This window comes from Saccopteryx bilineata, chromosome 2 (genome assembly GCF_036850765.1).
Source record: "Saccopteryx bilineata isolate mSacBil1 chromosome 2, mSacBil1_pri_phased_curated, whole genome shotgun sequence".
NCBI classification, from domain to species: Eukaryota; Metazoa; Chordata; class Mammalia; order Chiroptera; family Emballonuridae; genus Saccopteryx; species Saccopteryx bilineata.
Window position 1 is genome coordinate 146,384,598 of NC_089491.1, and position 16,558 is coordinate 146,401,155.

Genomic DNA, 16,558 nt, shown 5'->3' on the forward strand with positions numbered 1-16,558 from the left:
GGAAAGCAACAAAAGATGACAGAAATATGAAATCTGCACCAAATAAAAGGAAAACCCTCCCAGTTTCTGTAGGATGATGTGGCAGCATGTGTGCATGCGCAGATGATGACGTAACACCATGTATACTGCAGAGCAGCCCACGGCCATGCCAATCGATATGTGGACGGTACAGAGGAAAGTTCAGTGTGTTCTATGGCTCGCTAAATTTGAATCCGTGACCAAAGCGCAACGTGAATATCGGCACGTTTATAACGAAACGCCACCACATACGAATAACATTACTGGGTGGGATAAGCAGTTGAAGGAAACCGGCAGTGTGGTGGAGAAACCCCGTTCTGGTAGGCCATCAGTCAGTGACGAGTCTGTAGAGGCTATACGGGATAGCTACCTAAGGAGCCCTAAAAAAGTCAGTGTGTGAGCCCACATCGAACTGCACTGAATAGGTATGAAACTGGGAGAGTTTTCCTTTTATTTGGTGCAGATTTCACATTTCTATCATCTTTTGTTGCTTTCTTGTGACTGGTCAAAAGTGCACCATGACTTTACAGACACACTAAATGATACTGCAGTTCCAATTTTTAAAATGAAGCTGTGCTATTTGTGTTAATTATGAATAATTACTTCTAGAAAGAAAAAAACACACATCATAGAAGTATTCAGATGGTATTGTTATCTAATTGAAAAGCCTTTCTCTTGTAAAGGTACGATTTAGTAGACTGATAATCTATTTCTTACATTTGCATACGATGAGCTGAAAGCAGATACATTGCACTTTTTTTCAGTAGGAGTAACAAAAGCTGTATTTTCGATGGAAACTTCAAGGATCAGTAATGGTTAAGCTTTAAGCATGCGAAAGTATAGCCTATCTCTAACTACAATATGTTGGATAAAACCTGTGAAGCACCTTTGGTAGGTTCGCAGTGGCATTGAAAAGAAAATAGCTTTATACCATCACCTTGGCATTTCTGCCAGTGTGAAAGCTGCAGTGCAGGGGTAATCAGTCGCACAGGTCTCTGCAGCTCCCAGAAGGCCAAGTAAGGTCCACTTCATGTATCAGGCTATCACCCAAAGCTGCTTTTGGTTACAAAGTAAAACCCTACTGAGACTACCTTTAGCATGTAAAAGGAAAATATTGAAAGCATATGGGGGTTTCTCATGAAACGCAGGCAGAAACCAGATTTAGAACCTGGAACCAGAAGACTCGCCAGTAAGTTTCTCAATTTCCCTTCTTCCTCCCCATGCCTCCCTACCCAGCCACTCTGCACTTTTCCTGTCTTCCTTCGCAATGTCAATGTCACACACCCAATTCATAATCTTTTAAACCCTGGGATTCATCTTTATCACCAAAATCCCTTAAACTCTATCTTATAAATACTTAGCTTTCAGTTGGCCTCTCTGCAAAAGTGGGGTTGAGGTGGAAAGGGACACTAAGCAGAAGCTGCCTCTGTGCTGGAGTTATTGTCAGTAATGACCACCATTAGTGCTTCCTGCCCCTTTGCTGGCACCTTTGGGTTCAGTGACCTCTTAACAACAACAATAACCCCCACCACCACCACCACCATCACCTTTACTAAAAGAGATGATAGCAAACATTTTAAGTCTCCTATAACACATTAGCAAGGAGTTATGTTAAGCTGAAAATTCACAATACCTTGATACTGTTACAAAATGAATGTTTTTCTAAACTGTAGTACATACAAAATGTTTAAGCTGTCTGGTATCACAGAAAAACAAAAAGAAAAAGCGCAGAAGCACATGTGTGCTGAAACCATAACTTAATTAATTCGTCAGTGTGAGACTTGGAGAAATTTATAGTAGGAAAAGTGATGTTTCCTAAAATCAACTTTATAATAGAGAATTTTAATAATGAAAGGAATGGGGTGAAAGAATGAAGGTACCTGATTCACTGAGTCACCTGGCAAAACTAAACAACTATCTTCCCCTGCAGAGTACATTGAAAATAGGCCATTTCAATCATAATATGCTCTTTCACCAACCCAGCATATGTAGTTTATAGAATAGTAGTATTCTTCCCAGCATAGTGAAGATGACTGATCCGACCTGTTTGTTTTTCATTAACTTATCTTAGTGATATCCCTGAAGCTATATTGAAAAAATAATCCAAGTTTCGGATTTTACTAGGAACATGACAAATACTGGACACGAAGCGCACACACACAAATAATGTCTCATGATAGTTAGGAGCCATGACCACTTGGCCTGCCTTCTAGACCTCTCCAAGCCATTTTCTTTACATGATTCTCCAAAACCAGATTAATTTATCTTTGTCAAGGATTTAGTCTCAGTTTGGGCTATTTTTTTCTGTTTTGAATTTATATAATTCTCGTGAGCAGCAGTATGGTAAGGGGTAAATTAGAAACCTCGGCTGTGAATGTTAATCATACTTCTTAAAACTAACTCATTTTAATCTCTCTGCTTCATTTTTATAAAAGGAGAGCTATTCCAGAGTACTTATGAGGGGATTTCTGATACCTAAAAGAATGTAAAAGCCTATATGAAAATATTGTTAGTGACTTAATGTTTCTTATATGCCAGTAATCTCTAAATGTTATTCTGTTTAAACAAAAGCCCTTTAAAATTGTAACCCATAACCATTTCTAGTTATGAAGACCTTTGCCTAGGAGGATTCCTCTCCATTCTCGAATCCTTCCTTACTTTCTTTTAGCCTTAGTCAAATCTAAAACACGTTTTCTTGTATACTCAGAACTTTGTACTTTTCTGAGTATTACTGTTAAGTCATTTGAGGAATGGACTACTGCATGAGCAATTTAAAGTGTATTTCTAAAAAGATTTATTTGGACATAATTATAAATAAACTTTCTTTGGATAACTCTAATTTAAACTGTATGTTATATTCTTTTATTTGTATATTCCTTAGCTTCATTTCACTTCTCACCCAATATAATAATTTATAACAATTAACTATAAGTAAAAAAATCAGTTCAGATATACATTAAAATGTTTACCTTTTTCACTTGATTTTTTTTAATGAAAGAAAATACATTCTAAGTGACAGATATCTTTTGAGGCACTGACTTGCCATTTTAACCTATAATCTGTTTTATTATGATGCATGTTTTAGACATTAACTTGGGAAAATATCTAAATTAGGCCTCCACCCCACCCCATCCCCACCTTTATTACAGAATTTGTGTGTGTGTGTATGTGTGTGTGTGTGTGTGACACAGAGACAGAGAGAGGGACAGTAGGGACAGACAGACAGGAAGTGGGAGAGATGAGAAGCATTAATTCCTCGTTGCAGCACCTTAGTTGTTCATTGATTGCTTTCTAATATGTGCCTTGACCGGGGGGCTACAGCAGACCAAGTGACCCCTTGCTCAAGCCAGCGACCTTGGGCTCAAGCTGGTGAGCCTTGCTCAAACTAGATGAGCCTGCGCTCAAGCTGGCAACCTCGAGGTCTCGAACCTGGGTCCTCCACATCCCAGTCCATTGCTCTATCCACTGCGCCTCTGTCTGGTCAGGCAGAATTTTTTTTTAAAAGACTTTATTTATTCCATTTTTTAGAGAGGAGAGAGATAGATAGATAGATAGATAGATAGATAGATAGATAGATAGAGAGAGAGAGAGAGAGAGGAGGAGCAGGAAGCATCAACTCCCATATGTGCCTTGACCAGGCCAGCCCAGGGTTTTGAACCGGCAACCTCAGCATTCCAGGTTGATGCTTTATCCCATTGCGCCACCACAGGTCAAGCTCAGGCAGAATTTTTATTGTTCTCAGACATAAGATTAAAAGCACATGAAAAATTTTGTCATTTTAGAATGTATCTATTAATCAGTGATCTTCAGAGCTTTCTTATTCCAATGAATAAGAAAAAAAATGTCTTCGGTGTAACTTAAGTCATCCTTTAAGTTCAAGGAGGAATTAAACTATATGTCCAAACATAAGTTATTTAAAGTATAACCTATTTATATAGCTCCATTTTGATTTTGGTCTACCCATCAGCTATGTTTTCCAAAACTTCCTTATATTCCAAGATTTGTTCTTTAAACATACTGTGATTTTTGTTGCAAGCTTCCAGGTTCCCTGGAATAGCCAACATTCTCAGTGTTTTTTATCCTCTTCCATTTCACCCATTATCTTTTCTTTGGAGTTATTAATAATTAATTATTAGGAATTATTATTATTTGTATTTCTTTGATGGCATTTACGTTATTCTGCCTTGTCTTATGGTTATCTATAATGTATTACTTTTTTTACTAGGCCCAAATTGCCTTGAGCAGAGTGAGTTCTAATTGTTTGGCAGGCACATCTGCCTTTCATTCAGATGTATATCTGCATTTATAGAGTCATTAATATCTATAATAATATTTGTAATTCTCAACCTACTTTGAGAAGATGCAAAGTTCATCATCCAGGGTCCAAGGAAAACAGAGAGCCATTTCATTTGTAAGCTGAGATGATCAGACACATATTTCCACTATTGCTGCTAATTTTGCTTTACATCTCTCCCCTTAGCATTTTATTATGAAAAATTTCAAACATTGGTAGTTATACACTGCACACCCATATATTCACCTGGATTCTATAATTTACATTTTGTTTTATTTGCTTTGTTCCATATCTATTTCTCTGTTTATCCATTAATTCATCTTATTTTTGGTACATGCCAAGGTATGTTGCAAATCTTATGCTTCACTCCTAGTTCTGCATGTATGCCATTATTGATCGACATTTGTGGCTTTTTTTTCTTTTTTAAATAAAATATTACAGATTTTGCAAAATATTGCAGACCCCCTCCTTTCTCAGAACTGTCATTCTTATGTATGTTTATATGTATGTATCCCTAAACTGAATACACTTAAAAAATACATAAATGATATCTCTATTTCCTTTGCAACTTTTTTTCAGCCTGTATTAATTTGAAATTTTTACTAGTTGCTGTTTTTAGTATCTGTGGGACCAGTTTTTGGCACCCATGAAAGATTCTGTAGACCTTTTGAAATTATTTCTTTTTGTTTATTTAGTGTATTATGATTGAAAAAACTAGTAATCTGGGAAGGGTAAAAGGAAAGTCATTTAAATATTAATCTTTCCTACAAATTTATAAATTAATGTGCATTTATTTTGGGGAATTGTACAAACATTGATTGGTGTGGTTTTTTAGCATCTATCTACTTTATCATTAACTTTGGACTACATTTTTATGTGGCTATAATAATTGTACCCACATACAGAATGTAGGTGGTTACATCTAGTCCCATGTGCTCGTAATGCATTTCTTAGCAACTACCAGCCTTCTTTTTAGCATCTGTGCTCTAAGAGCCAGTCAGGCTGTAGATTTGAGGAGGACATTTCTAAGATATTTTTCTATTAATATAGCATAAGGAGCAACATAGTTATAATAGCTTTGACACATTCCGCATTACTATAGACCCAAAATTAAAGGTTCTAAATTTGTCTCCAGTATTTAACATCAGTATGCTGTCACCAACCTCATCAACACATGAGACATTATGTTTCCTTTGTATTAAGTCTCAGTTGGCGTTACTTATTTTAACTTATGTTTTTATATGCATTTCATCAAAAGATGGTAGAAATTTTCACAGACACTAATTATATTTCACAATGCTCCTTTAAAAATGGTAAACTTTTATTTCCATTTTAATGGTAAAATAGTTGCAAATATATATATTAATTTACCAGGTCCACACCTATCATTACATCTTCACCTTTTTTTTCACTCCTTAGTCTTCTTTAACAGCAGTGCTTTATAGAATTTTCTGTGATGATGCAAATGTTTTATATTTGACTGCCCAGTATGAATGATATTAGTATTTGAAATAGGGCTAGTATGACTGAGGAACTGAATTTTAAACTTAATTTTATTAATTAAAATTTAAATGTAATTGGTTACATATGGCTAATCTCCATCATCCCAATAAACTGCTCTTGCAGTTAACCAGTTACCCTCTTATATCCAAAGTCAATCAATATATTTTGTCAGCTTCTTTTATCTTTCTCTGGCATTTGATTCACAGCATCCTTACTTTGCACACTTTTCTTGGCACCTGTGCCCTCACTCTTTCCTGGTTTTTAGTCTTTCTTATTGTCTCTTCTGTGGCTAATATTGATGTTTTTAGTTGTCTGTTCTTGGATACCTTTTGATCTTGTATTACTGTTCTCTCAGAGTTGACTTCAGCTATTCATTTACCAAGTAGTTACTGTGTATAAAATATTAGGGCTGGAAAAAACTTAACCCTTTCTTCAAAGAACTCCCATGGCCTCAGCTGGCATCAGTGTAAAAATGATACCTCTTTCTCCTCAACCCCTCTCTCTTTCTCTCCTTCCCTCTTTCTGTTTCCTTCTTCTGAAGACTAGACTCAATACTCAACTTCCTTTTGATGGGGACTTCAATTACATTAGGTTCTGATCTTAACTCCCATTCCCAGTACTGTTCCCCTTAAAATAAATGAAAAGCCTTCTATCCATCATTCTTTTCATTATCATATCCTTATTGCCTCTAAATTACTTATAAAGCCTCTAATCTCATCTTTAACACATTTTGTCACATTCATTGTCCCTGCTCTCAGGAGCCATAAGGTTGATTCCTAATCATTCACTTGCTCCTTGTACCTCTTTTCTCATTTGCTAATTGCGAATTTATAGGTTGAGGTCTGAACTCCATGAAAGAAAGCTCTTCATGATCTTCTTTGAGGGTGAACACACCCTATGTGTTTTAGCTATACCAAAACAATAATGTTGCCCATAATGTCATTTTCGTTTCCTCTTCCGTCTTTCCTTGGAGTGAACTTCTCATGTTTAAAGAATCAGTTCTTTGATTCTTTAGTGGCGCAATGGAAAAATTATCCACTGGGATGCAGAGAACCCAGGTTCAAAACCCTGAAGTTGCTGACCCGAGTGCAGGTTCATCTGGCTTGAGCACAGGGTCACTGGCTTGAGTGTGGGATCATAGACATAACACCATGGTCGATAGCTTGAGCCCAAAGGTCATTGGCTTGTAGCCCAAGGTCGCTGGTTTGAGCCCAAGGTCACTGGCTTGAGCAAGGGGTCACTTGCTCTTGATTGTTCCCCAATCAAGGCACATATAAGAAAGCAATTAATGAACAACTAAGGTGCTGCAATGAATACTTAATGCTTCTCATCTCTCTCCCTTCCTGTCTGTTTGTCCCTATCTGTCCCTCTCTCTGTCTCTCTCTGACACACACACACACACACACACACACACACACACACACACAGTTCTTGCCCTGGCCAGGTGGCTTGGTGAATAGAACATTGTCCCAGCATGCTGTGGTTGGAGGTTGGATCCCTGGTCAGGGCAAATACAAGAAGCAACCAGTGAGTGTACAACTAAGTGGAACAATGAGTTGATGCTTCTCTCTCTCTCTCTCTCTCTCTCTCTCTCTCTAATCAGTTGAAAAATATTTTTTTTTAAATTAGTTCTTGAGATGATAACTGTGGCCATCATACTGAAGTTTTAAATATATACATGATTAATATTGGCAAAAAGTGAATGACAACTTCAGGTAAAACTAAAAACTAAAACCAAAATAAAGCTCTGATGATAAACTATAGTCTGTCAAAATTAGATGTTAAATGTAAAAAAGCAATTTGTTCTAACACCATTTTCTAATGGTCTCTTCTCTAGACAAAGAAGAATTATTTTTCACATCAGCATTGCTGTATGCTAATGCTTTCTTAGTCTGAGTGATCTTTATTATCTCATTTAATCCTTATAATAGCAAAGTCGGATCTGTAGGTACTGAAACTGAGGCAGAGGGTGAATAACTCTCCCATCCTCCCACTCCTGTGTTTCATTTGTTTGATTCTTTTTTTATTTTTATTAAGTGAGAGAGGAGGAGGCAGAGAAACAGACTCCCGCATGTGCACTGACCAGGATCCACCTGGCAAACCCACTACAGGGTGATGCTCTGCCCATCTGGGGCTGTTGCTTCATTGCTTGGGAACCAAGCTATTTTTAGCTGCTGAGGCTATGGAGCCATCCTCAACACCTAGAGCCAACTCTGGAACCAATTGAGCCATGCTAGAGTGGAAAAGAGAGTGGGGGAGAGGTTAAGAAGCAAATGGTCTCTTCTTTGTGCCCTGACCAGGAATTGAACCTGGCGTATCCACACACTGGGCTGATGTTCTACCACTGAGTCAACCAGCCAGGGCCGTGATTCTTTTTTATGTGTGGCCAATGCAATTTTTTTTTTCCAATGCAAATTTTTAAAATTTTATTTTTCTTAAGTGAGAAGTGGGGAGGCAGAGCAACAAACTCCTGTACGCGCCCCCCCACCGGGATCCATCCAACAAAGCCTTCTACCGGGCAGTGCTCTGCCCATCTGGGACCTTTGCTCTGTTGCTTGGCAACTGAGCTATTTTAGCTCCCGATGACCATGGACCCATCCTCAGCGCCTGGGGCCAACTTGCTCCAACCAAGCCATGGCTGCAGGAGGCAAAGGGAGAGACAGAGAGAAAAGGGAGAGGGGGAGGGATGGAGAAGCATATGATCGCTTCTCCTGTGAGTGCCCTGACTGGGAATTGAACCCAGGACATCTACATGCTGGGCCGTTATTCTACTACTGAGCCAACCAGCCAGGGTCTTGATAAATTTTTAAGCACTGCTTTTTGCTGCATCTCACAAAATTTTAATAAGTTGTGTTTGCATTTAGTTCAAAATGTTTTAAATTTTTTCTTGAAACTTTTTTGATTTTAGTGTTATTTGGAAGTGTGTTGTTTAATCTCCAAATATTTCGAGATTTTTCTATCTGTTGATTTCTAATTTAATTTCACTGTGGCTTGAGAGTGTATTTTGTATGATTTCCGTTCTTTCCGTTTGCTAAGGTGTGTTTTATGGCCCAGATTATTGTCTGTTCTGGTGAGTATTCTATGTGAACTTGAAAAAAACCATGTAAAGTTCGAAATGGTTTCACCAGCCCAAACCCAGGTGCCTGCAGGGCTTCCCTTCCTCCTGAGGAGTGAGGGAGAATCGTTTCCTTGCCTTGTTCATTTTCTAAAGGCCGCCTCATTCTTTGACTGGTAGCTCCTTCCTCCATCTTTAAAGCTCATCATTCCTCATCTGTTTCTATAGTCACAATTTAAAAAAAAAAATTTTTTTATTTATTTTAGAGAGGAGAGATAGAGGGATAGAGAGAGAGAAAGGGGGAGGAGCAGGAAGCATCAACTCCCATATGTGCCTTGACCAGGCAGGCCTAGGGTTTTGAACTGGTGACCTCAGCGTTTCCAGGTCAACGCTTTATCCACTGCGCCACCACAGGTCAGGCTTTGTGGCCACAATTTTTTTTCCTCTCCGACTCTCCTGCATTTCTTTCTTTGGGATTCCTGTGTTTATATTTTCCCTACCTAGACATTCCAGGATAATCTCCCCATCTCACATTTCTTAACCTAATCATATCTGCAGAATCTCTTATGCCATGATTCCAAAGATTAGGATATGGACATCTTGGGTGTAAGGGTAAAGGACATTATCCAGTTTAGCACAGTAGTGGAGTGAACTCATAAGCCTGCACATGGAACCACTTCTCTGCTCTTTCCAGTTTTCATACCACCTTCTACATCTAAATATCTCCTTTATGCTTTGTTTTAATTGTCTGTGTTTACCTTTCCAACTATAGTCACAGGACATGGTATTTGAACCAAACAAGTCAGGTCAAGGAAATTATATGGGATTATGAGGCATCAACAATGGAGAACATAATTGTTCTTACTGGATTCTCCAGCCTTTGGCTATGTGCATGTTTGACTTTTTGCAGTTAAACCAGTTACCTCCTAATATTAATATAAATTGAATTACAAATTAAATATTAAGTATATGCATATATATTTAAATTTCAGTAGCCTACTGTAGTAGCCGGCTACTGTATTAGATAGCACATAGCTCTGTATTTTCTGACACCACCAAACTGCTCTTGCAGCACTGTAATGCTAATGCTAAAGAAAGTTTGGAATGAAAATTCTAACAACTCATATTGCCTTCATTTTTGGTTTCTCTATTTGTAGGATTAGATTTAAGTCCTAAAATAATAGACATTTTTAGAAGTATTTTATGTCATTACAAGTATTTTAGATAAAACAAACTTGCCACTGAGTTTGACCAGATACTCTTCTTCCTGTCACCAAAAGCATAATTAATAGTAAAAAGTCTTGGTAGTTTATTTTATCATATTCCTTTATCCCTAGAAGTGAGAATTTATTAACACAGGCTGCTATAATAATGAACTGTGCGAAACCACATTTGGATAGTATTTTTATTATACTGGCAAATTTAACTACATTTCTTTGCAGTTTATGTGGACCCCACCCAAACTTTAACCTGTTTCCCATTTTGATGAGGTCCAATCAGGGGAAAAGCAACAACAAAATAATCTTCCTGTGTGGCCTGGAGATACCAAATCTGAAGATTATAATGCATTTCCAGCTAGGGACCATACGCAAACAAACTCTCCTACAGATAACTACACCCTTCCTGTTTGGGATTGAGTTTACTGTGGAACAGATTTCGGAAATAGGTTTCTGACATTTGTGAATTTTATTTATAAAATGTTGGAGGGTGCGGTTCTTCCTTTAACAAAAAGCTAATTGTTTCCTGTCTAATGCCCAACCAGTGCATTTTAACAGTCTTTTTAGAAAATTTACCCTGTAGTAGATGATTACATTGCTTTGGACAGTTCTGGTTGTTCTTGTCAACTAATATACAAAATTGGTCTATTTCAATCACTAATTTAATAAGGGCTTACAATTAAAAAATAAAACACAATGTTTAAATGCTTGTATTATCTTGTCTCCAAAGTGATAGTAGTATGCTATTTAAATAAATATATGAACACATTTTAATATGGTTTTATTTTTGATATGCAAATCTGTAGCACTTTTATGTTCTGTAAGTATTCTAAACGAAAAGTTAGAGTTTAGGTAAAACAGCAGATTTACATTAAAGAATTTGCAGGTTAATTCATAGTGTAACATTATCCTCATCTAGTACATCTGTTATAAAGAAGTCTATAAAATTTAGGCCACCCACAAAGTGGTCTGCTGAGGCTTGTGGTTGGTGTTAGAATGCTGTTATTATGTGGGCCGACTGGTTTGGTAAGGAATTTACCTCCACTAAGACTGAAATATCATGGTTCTGACTTTCCCCCATGGGGGCTGCATTGGCTTGACTTGGGTACTATGTATTTGTTAGACTAGTTAATGTGCTCTGTTGCCTTGACATTATATATAACATGTGAATGATATACTGTTTTCTATATTGGTTTATTAAGGTAGTATTATCAGTTCTGGGTCATGTAAATAAATCTTAGGATAAACTGGAATAAATGGTTGGTTTACATAGCTGAATCAAATTTAATTGCTATTACAAGTTAATTCATCATTGTGCAAACTGTGTGCACTCACACTGAGATAGAGAATGCAGCTAAGGGCTTTATATATTTTAATTTCTCTGTCATTGGAAAAAAATTATCCTTTTAATTTTCTTATGAATAGTTTTCTAAAGCAAGGACATGGATTTATTATGATATAGCAACCTAATACTGAGAGTCAAAATTAAATATCCTTCTTTAAAAATCTATTTTTAGCCTGACCAGGTGGTGGCACAGTGGATAGAGCCTCGAAGTGGGATGCGGAGGCCCCAGGTTTGAGACCCCGAGGTCGCCAGCTTGAGCACGGGCTCATCTGGTTTGAGCAAAGCTCACCAGCTTGGACCCAAGGACGCTGGCTTGAGCAAGGGGTCACTCGGTCTGCTGTAGCCCCATGGTCAAGGCACATATGAGAAAGCAATCAATGAACAACTAAGGTGTCGCAACAAAAAACTAATGATTGATGCTTCTCATCTCTCTCCATTCCTGTCTGTCTGTCCCTATCTATCCCTCTCTCTGTCTCTGTTTAAAAAAAATCTATTTTTAAGGAATCAACTATCTCAGACATTTAAAAAATACAGCTGCAACCACTGCCACATTGAGCAGTAATCGTTTGCAAATAAACGCTATCATAAGCCAAGCAGTATCTCAAAATCAGTTTTTTCTAAAGTTTTCTAAATGAACAGACTCCTTTTTTAGAAAATAAATATGTTAATTGTTTTTGTTAAATTTAGAAAAGTCAAAGGGAAGGGGGGGAGGGTGCTGTCAGGAGGGGAACAAGGGAGATGTTGAGGGGAATATGGGGCAGGGGGGATGCATTTGGCTGATACTAGAATCTATGTAAACACAATAAATTAAAATCAATAAAAAAATTTAGAAAAGTCAAAATTTAATAGTTCTTTTAAATCATTTGTATCTCATGTGTAATTTTTCTTTAAATATACAAATTTTACAAACTATAAAAATAGGCCTGACCTGTGGTGGCGCAGTGGATAAAGCATCAACCTGGAAACGCTGAGGTTGCCGGTTCAAAACCCTGGGCTTGCCTGGTCAAGGCACATATGGGAGTTGATGCTTCTTGCTCTTCCCCCTTCTCTCTCTCCCCCTTCTATAATGAATAAATAAAAACTTAAAAAAAATAGAATAGAAATCTAAAATGCATTTTGTGTCTACAAATTAACGAAATAGCAGTTTTTGGACAGGAAATAAGCAAACTTGCTATTTGCCATTGATAAAAATTATATATACATATTAAAGTAAAATAGAATAATATAAACATAGAGGTAGATAATATATATACATGTGGTAATGTACATTTATATATTCGTGTATGTACATATGCACAACCATGTGCATATATAATATTTTTTTGATCTGATTTTGCCCTGATGACTTTATAGTTAAATATTTATAACTTGAAAAGTTTTTTCCAAATAAACTTTTGGCATTCTTACAGTTGTTTGTTGTATACCAAACAGTATTCAGTATTTTGAATTTGTCATCCAGTCATGATTCAAACAAATAATTTGAAATTAGGGGCTTAGAAACTTTTTCAAACAAGTAAATAAGTGAAGCCATTAATGTGCCTTTTCTAGTTGGTCTTTGTTCCTGGTTTTTCTCCCCTTTAGTCTGATGTTCTTTTGATAGACTGCCTTATGCTGACAAATGTCATGCCTAACCTCTACAGTCAGTGATGTGATATCTTAGTGTTTTTCTGCTCACTCAAGTTGTTAGCAAACTTCAAAGATAGAGGTCCAGATGGCCTTTGGCAACAGTGACTTCTCAGGGCTGATAAAGTTTCAGCTGTATCATTGTGTCTTGCTTTTAAACTTATCATAATTCTGTCAACTGAACCAGCTCTTTAACTAATTATTTTAATTTTAGCTAACCACATTGTATTTCACCTTTCTAGGTTTACCGACAAGACTGTGAGACTTTCGGGATGGTTGTGAAAATGCTGATTGAAAAAGATCCTTCATTAGAAAAGTCCATACAGTTTGCATTGAGACAGAATTTACATGAAATAGGTGAGCGGTGTCTTGAAGAACTCAAGCATTTCATTGCAGAGTATGACTCCTCTAGTCAAGACTTTGGAGAGCCTTTTTAGAAATTTACTTGCTCAGGCGAAAAAAAATTGTTTCTAGATTTTTTTTCTTTTCCTGGATTGTGTAAATCCTTAATATATAGATTTTTGTGACAAAGAGAAATACTTTATGACAGTTAACCATCTTTCCAATATCAAATAAACATTTAAAATAGTCTTAAGATATTTTAATTAGATTTTTTTATCTACATATAAAGCTGCTTTTTTGTTAATTCAGTGAGAGGAGAGGAGTCAAACTCCCACATGCACCCCAACTAGGATCCACCTGGGAAGCCCACTAGGGGACAATGCTCTGCCCATCTGGGACACTGCTCTGTTGCTCAGCAATCGAGCTCTTCGTAGCACCTCAGGCAGAGGCCATGGAGCCATCCTCAGTGCTCCAGGCCATCTTGCTCCAATTGAGCCATGAGCCATGGTTGCGGAAGGAGAAGAGAGAGAAGTGAGAGGGGGATGGGTGGAGAAGCAGATGGGTGCTTCTGTGTGCCCTGACTGGGAATCGAACCTGGGACATCCACATGCCGGACCGATACTCATGTAGAGCTTTCTAATCCTTATCTTTTTCAAGTCCTGGAAAACTACTTTCTGTACTTATTCATGCTATGTAGCCTTCCATAGTAAGTGATCATTTGTTTGGTCACACTAGTGTAATTTTTAGAGATTATTTCACTTAAACATTTATAGTCTTTTTACATTTCATAGTTAGTGATACCATGTGAAAATATTAGAATTGTAAGTTGTGATTTTATTTACTTCTTGCCTACTTATCTTAGGCTTCGTAAGTTTTAATATGTTTAAGTATAAGATCCAAATAAACTAAATACTATGGTATCTTAGAAAATGTTTGCTTTGAGTATAAATTCTCACTGTAGTAACTAGAGCACTTAAATCTCTTAAAAGACACCTTACAATAAAATCTTCTTTTCCAAGTAAAGAAAATTAAATCAATAATTTCTATTAAAATAATCCTGAAATTCTTGTGTGAGTCTTAAATAACATTATATATAGGTAATTTGAGATGAAAGATGAGGGCTATTATGAAGCTGAGATTTCTTTTAAAATTTCTAATTGAAAGAGAAAAAATTAGAATTTGAGGGAATAGAAGAGTATTATTTTTTCCATTGCCCATATTCCCTCTTTCAAGGAAGATGATTGATAACATATCCACGATTAAGCCATTTACAGATTATGCCTTTGTTATTCTCTTTGTTGTATAACAAGTTTTGTTCTGCTGCCCTTTTAAGGAGTTCTTAGCCCTTCAAAAGTGTTCTTGGAAGAAACAAAGCAGAATAGGTAGTAAGCATAGCACAACTACTTCTCACTAAGCAGTCGATGTAAATAATCCTTCATGAACAAGCTATCCAAATAACAGGTTAGTTAAGAATCTAACTGGGACAATTAGGATACTCCATTTATTTCCTGATCACTTCCAGCTGCCCAGTGGCATTTAGCCAAAACATGTAATTTGTGGCATTAGTTGGGAAAACCTTAAAAATTGTTTGTTATTACTATCCAGTGTCATTATCTTTCCACCCTCTTTTCATTTCTACTCTTTTTTGTGTATGTGTGTGGGGGTATTTTTCTGAAGTGAAAAGCGGGTAGGCAGAGAAACAGGCTCCCTGCATGTGCTGACCGGGATCTACCGGTATGCCCATTAGGGGGCAATGCTCTGCCCATCTGGGGCATTGCTCCATTGCAACCAGAGCCATTCTAGCACCTGAGGCAGAGGCCATGGAGCCATCCTCAGTGCCCGGGCCAACTTTGCTCCAATTGAGCCTTGGCTGCAGGAGGGGAAGAGAGAGACAAGGGAAGGGGAGAGAAGCAGATGGGCTCTTCTCCTGTGTGCCCTGGCCAAGAATCAAACCCGGGACTTTCACATGCCAGGCTGATGCTCTACCACTGAACCAACCGGCCAGAGCCTTCATTTCTACTCTTCTCACTTGAATTTTGGCATTATTTTTAGTAGCCTCTATTGATACTATCTTAACAACTACTCCAGAGTAGGTAAAAATTTTTATTAAATATGCAAATAACAGTATAAATTTTAGTAGATTCTATAATAGGTACCTCAGTATATATATTATGCTATTCCACAAATTTAAAATGAACTGAAGGCAATAATTATTTTCCTAAGAGCATCTTTAATTTTAATTTTTGCCATTTAGATATTGTACATAATCTATAACTCAACCCCATGTATTATCTTTGGTATTCTTTCCTAATATGAACAATGATTTTGTTACCATGACTTTAGAAAGATTAAAAGTACTGATCTTGATTCTTCTCTGCCCCCAAGTTTTTCTTCTCCTTAAATGTTCTGATTCCAGGATTTATTTTCTTTAGTCATGTCACAGTTTAAAAATAAAACTTGATTGAGAAAGTACCATAGAGACAAAAGAATTGTTCACTTTTATGAAATTAACTTATAGAACTTTTATTCACAGATGCATTTAAATGTAGGTTCAACAGTTAATTTTTTCTTCTCTTCTTCCCCCAAATAACATTTAAAGCTGTTTATAGCTTGCCATCAGCATTATCCTGATAGGCTTATCAGTGTTAAATCTGTTGTTGTTTTTTTTACTTTAAAGTAATTTTATGATAGATTAAATCAGATATGTACCAGAGTGTGTATTTTGCAAAATGTTCTTCATTAAAAAAAATGTTTGTAAATTATCCATTGTTTTTGATATTCCCACTGATGTGATTAAATTTTCGTTGTCTTATAAAGCCTTGGGAATGGGGAAAAAAGGGGGGAAAGCAGGTGTTGTGAAGCTTTCTATGAATTTTAAAACCTCAAAATAAAGCAACCAAGTTTAAATAGATTGTCTTTTTTCCTCTTTTTTTTATAGGCTTAAAGTGTTTTTTGCTGAAATGTTTATTTTTATTCCTTTCTGCTGCACGATTACTCCTTATTGTTCAGTTCACCTACGCAGCAGGATGGAGGAAGTTTAAGAATTGAGAAACTATTACCTTTAGTGTCCTAGGGAATCTTGATATCTGAGAAAGCAGTTAAATGTAAAATCAGGCACATAACAATGCTCAGTAATTGTGTAATTAGGAGCCTAATTTTCC

General features: G+C 36.8%; 1 protein-coding gene across 9 annotated transcripts in view; it reads left to right on the forward strand.

Moving 5' to 3' along the window:
- The window catches only part of PPHLN1 (periphilin 1), a 185,469-nt gene extending 169,161 nt beyond the window's left edge, over positions 1–16,308 (forward strand). For all 9 annotated transcript variants that reach the window (XM_066258133.1, XM_066258139.1, XM_066258136.1 and 6 more), the window contains one exon: positions 13,298–16,308. In XM_066258133.1, the coding sequence (XP_066114230.1) occupies positions 13,298–13,492 (195 nt within the window). In that variant the 3' untranslated portion in view covers positions 13,493–16,308. The remainder of the gene's footprint in view (positions 1–13,297) is intronic.
- The last annotated feature ends 250 nt before the right edge of the window (positions 16,309–16,558 follow it).